Source organism: Diabrotica undecimpunctata, chromosome 5 (assembly GCF_040954645.1).
Source record: "Diabrotica undecimpunctata isolate CICGRU chromosome 5, icDiaUnde3, whole genome shotgun sequence".
Taxonomy (NCBI): Eukaryota; Metazoa; Arthropoda; class Insecta; order Coleoptera; family Chrysomelidae; genus Diabrotica; species Diabrotica undecimpunctata.
This window is the reverse complement of record NC_092807.1, coordinates 71,886,927-71,898,141: the sequence shown is the minus strand read 5'-3', so window position 1 is coordinate 71,898,141 and position 11,215 is coordinate 71,886,927. Positions and strand designations below refer to the sequence as shown.

At 33.0% G+C, this 11,215-nt stretch overlaps 1 protein-coding gene across 1 annotated transcript; it reads left to right on the top strand.

Annotated features, from left to right (window-relative positions):
* LOC140442258 (uncharacterized) lies at window positions 1–399 on the top strand. Its single transcript, XM_072533334.1, has one exon. It carries the CDS (start codon window positions 1–3, stop codon window positions 397–399), a length of 399 nt encoding a protein of 132 aa, XP_072389435.1.
* Window positions 400–11,215: the final 10,816 nt, after the last annotated feature.

The window sequence follows — 11,215 nt, the reverse complement described above, 5'->3', positions numbered from 1 at the left end:
ATGGTTCTAGATTATAATAAATCTAAATCTGCTGTTGATATGAGCGACCAAATGACTACATATTCATCCCCACTAGGAAAAACGGTCAAATGGTATAAGAAACTGGCGATTGAATTGTTGTTAAATACTGCTATTTTAAATGTCTCTACTATGTACATTAAAACAACCAAAAACTGTATGCCAATTGTAGATTTCAGAAAGGCTCTAGTTGAGTATCTCACCAATTCCAGAAAAGAAAATGAATCTGAAGGAAGAATGTCGCGGCCAACAAGAATCAAACATGAATTGGGAACAAAACCAGGGAAAGTTCGAGATTCAAGAAGTCATTGGGTTCAATGTTATAAACTTAATGTAGTACAAGTAGGCAGGAAACTAGCCAAAAATAAAACAAAAAGGTGAACAGTTTTTGCATGCAGTGTGAAGATAATCCTCATTTGTGTTTGCCATGTTTCAATAGGGTGCATATACATGTATAATCGCATTTTGATAATTTTCTATATTTTTCAGAAAATGAGTTTTTTTTTTTAAATTTTAATGTTTATTGTTAATTCCTAGTTAGTTAGAGTTAGTTTGTTGTTAGTTGTCATTACTTTCCATAAAATATTTATAACAGACAACATTTTCAATAACATTATCTAAAAATTCAAAACTCATTCTATATCTTTTTTACTTATGTAGGTAGATTTGTCCCTTTCAAAAGATTTATTCTACAGAGCCTTGACGATCACTTCTATATATAATATTAACGAAACGAATGACTGACGGCACAGAAAACAACTTTGTATAACGCTATGTTTGAAATAGAAAACAACTTTGTATAATGCTACGTCCACGGCGCAATGGGACGTCAGAGGTGGTGGTCACCGGTGACCCCCATGGCGTCGAAGTGTTAAAATAAACATCTTTAAATTTATGAGAAATCTAGTACCTAGCGGAAATATTTATATTGGAGACAACGAATTAGAGCTGGTGGAAAAATACATATACCTTGGACAAGAAATAAAGATCACAAGGGACAACCAAACATGCGAACTACGAAGAAGAATAAACCTAGCATGGGCAGCCTATGGAAAACTCAAAAACATCTTTAAAAGCGATATACCAATTTGTTTAAAACGTAAAACATTTGACCAATGTGTGTTGCCTGTGATGACCTATGGTGCCGAAACTTTGGCATCGACAGCTACAACTTCATTTGTATTTTTTTATTATTACGATAAGGATAAAAACATGGCTACCCGTTTCTTGTCTAGGGACTCATCAAGACATTTTTATTAAGACAAACTAGATTAGGTCACGGGCAGGAGGTAGTAACAAATGGGATAAAACAGAGGTTTGGATTCTAATTACATAATGTTTGTAAATACACATATATTTAACCATATCCTCCGTTTACTACCAATACCTCCTATCTTCGAAATTTTGACAAAATTACTTTTTAACGTCATCTGTTATAAAATTATTAAAATCACCGCATGCCAAGACATCCCATTAAGTCATAAATATTAAATTACGGTCAGTGGAAATAAATTCTATTTTAAACTGTCAAATTCTCGGAAGCATTATCTCCTATCCTTCATTTACCTGCTATTTTTATGAGATTAGTGAATACCAGCGATACGAAACGAAAATGTAAGTATTTTAATACTTTTTAGTACAATTTGGTATTATTTTTATGCTTATCTTACAGTTAACATTCATACTTAAAAGTAGAGCTAATTAAAATAGAAAAATAGTTTGTATTTGATTTGCCTTGCTTATGATACAAAAAAGTTTTGAGATAGTAGTTATTTCCACGCCATAGATTTTACATACTGTTACGATAAATATTATGGCGCACAAAACTGTAAACATGTTTTTCTAATAAGTATTTTTTTGGTAGGCAATATTCAAGGGACCCCTACGTTAAAACGAGTTTCGTTTTAACGTAGGGGTCCCTTACGTTAAAACGAGTTTCATAGCCGTCAACCGAATTCTAGTAAATCCGAAAGACCAGTCCTTGAGTGACCTTCTCGTCTATTCGATGGAATTCCGTTCTAATGGAGAAGGTCATCGATCCTTCTAGATAACGGCATTTATATATATATATATATATATATATATATATATATATATATATATATATATATATATATATGTTAATGTTATGTATCGACAGAGCCAATATTATGGAATGGTCAAGTGAGCTCCTTCTATCGATGTCCACTTGACCACGGAGCTCAGTTAAACCTTAATTTTAACATGGGCGGAGTCCACTTTATGCCGTAGATTTGAGACCTCGGAGGCCCTGAAGAAGACGTATATATATATATATATATATATATATATATATATATATATATATATTAATGTGATAATAAAAGTCTGAGATGCGCCAAGCAATTAATTAGCTAATTAATTAATTAATTAAACTTATTTAAATGATGCAATTATGATTCTATCACACTATTTAATTTTCTTATCTCAGGGTTATACTCGTGCTTCAATATATATGCTTTATATATGATAGGTAAGGTCCAAAGAATACTGGAATAATAAAAAAATATATGATACAACATTATATATTGAAATAAAATTCACACTCAAATATCTTCAATAAAAAATATCTCATATAATGATTATCAAAATTTTATTCTACGTACGTGAACCTTCACAAATTAATGGTATATACAATATAAATTAAATGTTCAAATCAAAATTGTTGTTCTAAATCTCCTGATCAAAATATTCCTATCCTTTCTAAAGCAATTGTTAAAAAATGTGTTGTTAATAAAAAAAAACCGACGAATCTCTCGTTCCGGCCTGAACAGTGACTCTTGGAATATAAGTAGAAAAATATAACTTACAATATTTTACTGGATCAGCTTCCGTCAGATACACTTACTCCAAGAAAACTCATAAAACATTCACTTCTACTGCTTACTACCTATGGAACACCACCAGAGAACAACTACTGTTCGCCTTGAACCATTGGAAAAACAACTGATTATCTTTTCTTCCTTAAAAATCTAGCTAAACTCTAATTCCTACATACCTATCCCACTTCCTCCAATCAGAGTTCGTTACACTTATCCCCATCTATCATTTAGATAACAAACAACAATTTTACCCACAATTATAAATTTCCTAAAAACTATTAACATGCTAATCGGTTACTACAAATTCTTAAGAACTAACGGAGAATTATATTTTCTAAATATTTCTATTCTATTATCTAATTCACTGTATATCGACGTACAAGTCTATTTGGAAAACCGCTCGCATTGTTGACGATTTCACTAAGCTCACTCACGTCACTCGAACATATTTTACAAAGAAAATAATTTATGCAGACACTTAGAACTAGACAAACAAGTATAAATAAACAAATCTGTAATCCGGCCTGTCATGACATATACAGCAGGAACAAGATCAGATACAAGCACAGATATTTGGATCAAATGAGATGAGAATACTAGGAAGAATGACCGGAAAAAGACTATTAGACAAAACAAGAAGCAATGATATGAGAAACCTATGCAGAATAAACAATATTAATGTATTTGTACAGACACAAGCATGGATATTTGGAGACCAATGAGATGAGAATACGAAGAAGAATAACCGGAAAAGACAATTAGACAGGACGAAAAGTAATGACATAAGAAACTATGCAAAATAAAGAATATTAATTAATTGGTATAAGAAAGGAAAAGAAAAATGAATCTGTCACATTAGCAGAATGGTAGAGGACCTTATAGTTAGACTAGCCCTGAAAAGAAAGAAATAAAACGAAATTATCCACACGAAGAGGAACAAAACGGGCAATTTGTCTATATAAAAAAAGAGGAAGAAGACATTATAGTTAATTAAAAAGTTACATTGAGATTACATTTTTGATAGGACGCAATTATCTTTTTTGATATTGTCCCCCGGTCGTCATCTAGGAAAAAGTACAGCAAAGAGTTTTCGCGCTATATCTCGTGAAGTAGCAATCCTAGAGAAAATTAGATATTATTTGTAGCGTATTAAATTTTCTACAACTTTATTCCTATTACTTTTAATCGTAAAATGGAAAATAAAAAAGTTATAAACAGCAATAACTAAAAATTTTTGAAAACATTTTGTTTTGGCCTTTATAACTGTTTCTAGTCATTTTATAACAAAATGTTATTAAATCAGTTTTATAGGGGGTTTTTCAAAGAATTATTTTCACTTCAAATTTGTTTAATTTCATTAATTTCTTTGGATTTAACAGCACACCAAAGTTCTTGAATACTCGTAAGAATACGATAAAAATCATTAGGTTTAGTTTTCTATTAAATATATTTTTTTATTTATGCAATTTATTATTTTGTTAACATTGTTCTGTGATTATTAGTTTATTGTCTACTTTTTCCCGACCATCTATGAGGTAAAGTGTGAAGGCGCGTTTTTATGTAGTATCCCCATTAGGCTTAATCCACAGACAATTTCTAACTGAGATAATATTGAGCATAATTATATATTTAAAACGTTGTTTACCAGCTACTTCTTGTTTATTTTCTTTGACAGTCTTGGCTTCGTTTCTAATTCAGTATCGAAAATGAATATTTGCAGAAGAACTGGAGTTCAAATTGGTGTAATTGTCTATATTACCTTGCAGTTACATCATTTCCATGATATTACCGCAGGTTTCGCCAGAACAATTAAGGAACACTTCAGAGCATTTAAGGCCTGCTTTTTGGCAACCACACATACTTCCACAGTTTGCCTTGCATCTACAGAAAATTTATTTTAGAAGTTCGAGGGAGCTGGAGTTTTGAAAGTTTTGATTGGTATCCAAATTTTTTCACGTTTTTCCAGCCCCAAACTTCAGGATCGCATTGTTTTTTGTTGATAAACTGTAAGACTTTGGAAACGTGTTGTATCTTGTGTTGACGAAAGCAGTGATAAGTTAAATGAATTTTTCGTCACTGTCTTGTCAAATCGTTTGTATCTCATGTTGCCATGCTTTCAGAGAATCATCTTTGTTTCCATTATATAAAGAGACGAAAAAATGTTTGCCAACGACAGTGAGCAAAGATAGCTCGGCTTTTTCACTGAGAAATAATGTATCGCTAGCTAACTAAGGGTGTTTCTGTAAAATTTTAATGAATTTAAGTTTGCCGATCTTGTAAGCTGCTGATGTTGTATGGAAACCTGAAAAAGTATGGGAAACAGCTAAACTCTGCAATAACATTACACTGATTAATTCCTAATGCCGTGAGCAAGACAAGAATATCAATGTCCTCTGGTACGACAGTCATAGAATCATATGATTAAAATGCAGCAAGCGCAGAACGGATGATGACTGTATCTGCCTCAGATTCTTCCTGGACGACACTAAAACCCACTTCTAACCGAGAAGTTTTGTGAAGGTCTATTAGGTTTGTTTGGTTCTCCTCATTATCAACAATGTAAAATATTGGATATATTACAACGAACGTATACTAAGAGTAGACATAGATATGGATACAGAGGAAACAAATACAAACCTAATCATATGCTATGGACCAGATAAAGACGCAACAAAAAACGAAAAGAATGAATTCTGGGACAAATTACAAGAAGTAATAAATGATTGTACAGAGAACATTGTGATCATAGGAGACATGAACAGTAGAGTGGGAAAAGAAGCAGCAAAATGGAACAATGTCATCGGACTTTATGGGGAGGATAAACTAAACAAAAATGGAAAATTACTACTCGAATTCTGTCTAGACAATAACCTGGTGATTATGAACACACAGTTCCAACATAAAAGGATACACAAAATCACAAGAGAAGATAAATCAAGAGACGAACAATCAATTATAGACAATACTATAGTGCAAAAAACAGAGAAGAACTGGATAAGAGATGTAAGGGTAAAAAGGAGTTATGAAATTGGTAGTGACCACTATCTACTAGAAACCACATTCAAAAGCAAAAGAAAAGAAATAAAAAGAAATGGGGACATAAACAGAAAACACAAAGAAATAATAAAAATTTATAAACTAAGGGAAGAAACAACGAAAATAAGATACTCAGAAGGGCTGGAGAAAGAGATGGACAATGAACATGAAATAACAGAAACAATAGAAGAAGAATGGAGAAAATTTAAAAATGCGATGATAAAAACAGCTAAATCAATATGTGGAACTACAAGAAATAACAATACAGGGAAACGAACATCTTGGTGGAACGATGAAGTGAATAGAGAAATAAAAGAAAAGAAGAAATTATGGAAAGAATACATACAAGACAAAACACAACAAAAATATGAAAATTATAAGAGACAAAGAACAAAAGTTAAAGAGATAGTTAAAAAAAAGAAAAAGAAAAGTTGGGAAAAATTCGGGGAAAAAATGGAAGAAAACAGCACAGAAAACGTAAAATTATTTTACACAACACTGAAAAACCTAAGAAGCAACAAAGAAACGAAACTAAAACAAATAATGAACAAGGAGGGAACAATAATAAACGACGATAAGACAATAATGGAAAGATGGAGGGAACATTTTCAGCTGATACTGAATGGAAATCAATCAAATACAATGGAGAAGAAAAGCCACAATAAAAGAGTATACATGAGAAACACGGAAAATCCGGAAACTATAGAAAAAGAAGAACTGGAAGAAGCAATAAGAAAGATAAAGATTGGAAAAGCACCAGGAAACGATTAAGTAGCACCAGATATGATGAAATATATAGGAGTAAAAGCAAAAGAAAAATTGTTATACATATATAACCTAATATGGAAGAGAAAAGTAATACCCAGAGAATGGACAAATGCAGTAATTATACCTATATACAAGAAACACAAGAGACTGTAAGAACTATAGAGGTATATCACTACTATGTATAGCAGCAAAAGTATACGAAACCATAATAGAAAAAAATAATAGAACATAAATTAGAGGACGTACAAAGTGGATTCAGGAAAGGACACACAAAACCATATTCACCATGCAACAAGTAATAGAAAAAGCCTTAAAGAAAAATAAAGAAATATATCTGGGCTTTATAGACATGGAAAAAACATTCGACTTAGTTAAAAGAAAAGATATATGGGAAAGCCTAAAGAAGAAACAAGTAAGTGAAGAACTGATAGAAGCAACAAAGAGTATATACATGAAAACAACAAATACAGTAAGAATGTTAAATATACAGTCAGAACCATTGGCAGGCTGGCCTAGATATTAACCTCGCGAAAACAGAGTACCTATCTACAAGTGAAGAAGACATAGAAGATCTACAGATTGATGAAAACGTAACAATCAAAGGAAAGGATAAATTCAAATACCTGGGGTTTATAATCACGAAAAAGGCAACAACAGAGGAAGAAATTACACAAAGATTAGGACAAACAAGAACAGCAATCCGACAACTTAACTCAGTATGGTGGGATAGACACCTAAATATGAAGACAAAAACGCAGATTTATAAAACATTAGTGCGAAGTATTATGACATATGGGGCCGAAAATTGGATCATAAACAAGAAAAACAGCAGTAAGATAATAGCAACAGAGATGGAATGCCTGCGAAGATGCTGCAGAGTAACACGAATGGATAGGAGAAGTAATGACGAAATAAAGCAAAGAACATCAATAGAAACAGACATACTAACATATATAGAACAAAAAAGACTAAAGTGGTATGGACATGTAAGAAGAGCTAGCGACAGCAGATGGATAAAAAGAATAACCGAATGGAGCCCCATAGGAAGAAGGAAAAGAGGACGACCCCGAAAATCCTGGAGGAACGAAGTAGACGACGCCATGAGTAAGAGAGGACTAAACGATGGAAAATGGAACAACAGAGAGAGATGGAAACGGTTGAGCGAGGGAAGGCAGTGAATACTGTAGAATCCCTAAATATATATACCATTTAAAACAACTCAACGTAAACAAAGAGAAGACTCAGATAATGAAAATATCAAGGAAACATGGGACGGAAGATCATAATTATAGAAGTAATGATAGACCAACAAAAAATAATACAGACAAATTCATACAAATACTTAGGAACAGTAATCAACAACAACAAAGGAGACATCGAGGACGATCTTAACAACAGAATGGAAAACACAGGAAAACTATTCCAAGCACTAAATAGAGGATTCCTTAATAACAAAGAAATATCAACAAAGACTAAGATGATAATATACAAAACAATATATAGACCTACAGTGACATATGGAGCAGAAAATTGGATATCAAATGATAGGATTTAACCAATAAAATACAATAAGTCAGAAAAATTAAATATAGCAGCATGTCAAAAAGGCCTTAATTATATATCTTCGTTTCTATAAGTCTAATCGTGACGTACAGTATCTCAAATGACAGGATTTAACCAATTGAAAACAATGAAATAAAAAAAATTAAATACAGCAACATGCCCAAAGGGCCGTAGTCACGTATCTTCGGTATTATTAGTCCAATCGTGACGTATAGTACCTCTAATGATAGGGTTTAATATAAATAATACAATGGGATAGAAAAATCAAATGCAGAACAATGTCAAAAGGGCCTTAGTTGTGTATCTTTAGTTCTATTAGTCCAATCATGACGTGCAGTACCTCAAATGAAAGGATTTGACAAATAAAATACAATGAGGTATAAAAATTAAATGCAGTGGCATGTCAAAATGGCCTTAGTTATGTATCTTCGGTCCTATTAGTCCAATCGTGACGTACGATACCTCAAATGATAGCACGTAACCAATAGAATACAATGACATAGAAATCAAATACAGCATCACGTCAAAAGCACCTTAGTTACGTATCTTCGTTTTTAGTGGCCCAATCGTGACGTACAGTACCTCAAATGATAGGATTTAACCAATCGAATACAATAAGATAGAAAAATAAAATACATCAGGTTGTCAAAAGGGCCTTAGTTATGTATCTGCGGTCCTATTAGTCCAATCGTGACGTTTCGTACCTTAAATGATAGAATTTAACTAATAGAATACAATGAGATATAAAAATTAAATAGAGTAGCCTGACAAAAGGGCCTTAGTTATGTATCTTCGATCCTATTAGTCCAATCGTGACGTACAGTACCTCAAATGGTACCATTTAACCAATAGAATACTACGACGTAGAAATTAAATACATCAACACCAAAAGGACCTTAGGTATATTATATCTTTGCTCCTATATATGTTATGTCAAAACAGCCTTAGTTGCGTATCTCCGGTACTATAGGTCTAATCATGACATACGAAGCCTAAAATGATAGGATTTACCGGAGATAATACGATGGTGGAGAGAAATTAAACATGGCGGCATCTAATAACACCTTAAACTGCTTTGAGATGTGGTGCTACCACCGTATACTAAAAATAAGTTGGGTGGATAAAATTACAAATAAAGAGGTAATACGCAGAATAAATAACGATCCAGAAGTTATACTGAATATAAAAAAGAGAAAACTTGAATAGTTTGGCCATCTAATGAGAGGACAAAAGTACACATTCCTACAAAATATAATGCAAGGAAAAATCCAAGGACGCAGAAATCCAGGTCTTAGAAGAATGTCCTGGATGATGAATTTAAGAGAGTGGTTTGGCTGTGCCACTAACGAATTATTCAAAACAGCAGTAAATAAAATTAGAATCGCCCTAATGATATCCAATCTCCGATAGGAGAGACACTCAAAGATGAAAATATGATAAACTCGAAAAATCTCCAACGTTCACTGTTAGACATATGCCTCCCGTTCAGGGCACACATTTACTGCTTCTTGACGCTGTGACGAGAATAAGATAGGATTTAACAAATAGAATGACAAAAAACTCAACAAGACAGTGTGTCAAACGTGGAATGCGTCGCAGAACGTGAAATATTAGCGTAAAATTATATGATGGCCATAGACGGTTCTTTAATACCCAGCAAACGACTCGCTTTGTAAAGTTACATAGCAGGGATCTGTGCGAGAAAAAGTCGACCATTCGTTTTATAACCCAAAGGAGACCTTAAAATATTCAACGTTAAAATGTGACATAATGTAACGGTATGACAAATCTGTTTTCTCCCGCATGTGCATGCCTGTGTACCTATACAAGGGGAGTCGTGCATAACCTTTAAGTTGATCGTAATACATTACTTCAACAACAAGTATGTTGACGACTTGGGTTAGTATATACAGTGCATTCCGTACGTTTTTTAAACATGATTAGGAAATTGTTGACTGGAGGCTATTAAAGAAGTTCTTAAAATGTTTGCGGGTCACCGCCTTTTCTGTAAATGGAGTGAAAATTGTTATCCATTTAATTTTTTTCCACAGTTGAATCATTTCTGCTGGTATTTGGTCTAAGCTTACTCCTTTTCCCCATTCAAGCTGTTTCATAGCAATTCTACTTCCTCTTTATAGTGCCCTGTTCACCTGTTTGGTAATTTCGGACTATTTCATCTCTTATAACATAAAACAGTTGTTTCAGATATCTTTATCGCGTTTCCTTTTTTTATGGATGAATATGCTGCCGTTTTCATCTTCTACTATTTCATATGGAGCTACATGATTAACAATTCCAAATCAAGAAAACACAAATAACACTCCGAATTATATTATACAACTAATAGTCGAAAAATTAAGAGCAAGAGGTGTATAATCAGACAATTAAGATCAGCGCTACATGATACACGCAATGCCACATTTGAACACTACATTAGTACATTGTCTAAAGAAGATCATTCACTATGGATAGCAACAAAAACACTTAAAGAGACCTGAACAATACAACCCACCAAATAAGAAAGATGACGTTAGTTGAGGAAGATCAGACCAGGAAAAAATGTCAACATTTTCAGAATACCAGATAATAATAATCAAGCAATAGAACACTGAAATAGCCGACCATTCGTTTTATAACCCAAAGGAGACCTTAAAATATTTAACGTTAAAATGTGACATAATGTAACGGTATGACAAATCTGTTTTCTCCCGCATGTGCATGCCTGTGTACCTATACAAGGGAGTCGTGCATAACCTTTAAGTTGATCGTAATACATTACTTCAACAACAAGTATGTTGACGACTTGGGTTAGTATATACAGTGCATTCCGTACGTTTTTTAAACATGATTAGGAAATTGTTGACTGGAGGCTATTAAAGAAGTTCTTAAAATGTTTGCGGGTCACTGCCTTTTCTGTAAATGGAGTGAAAATTGTTATCCATTTAATTTTTTTCCACAGTTGAATCATTTCTGCTGGTATTTGGTCTAAG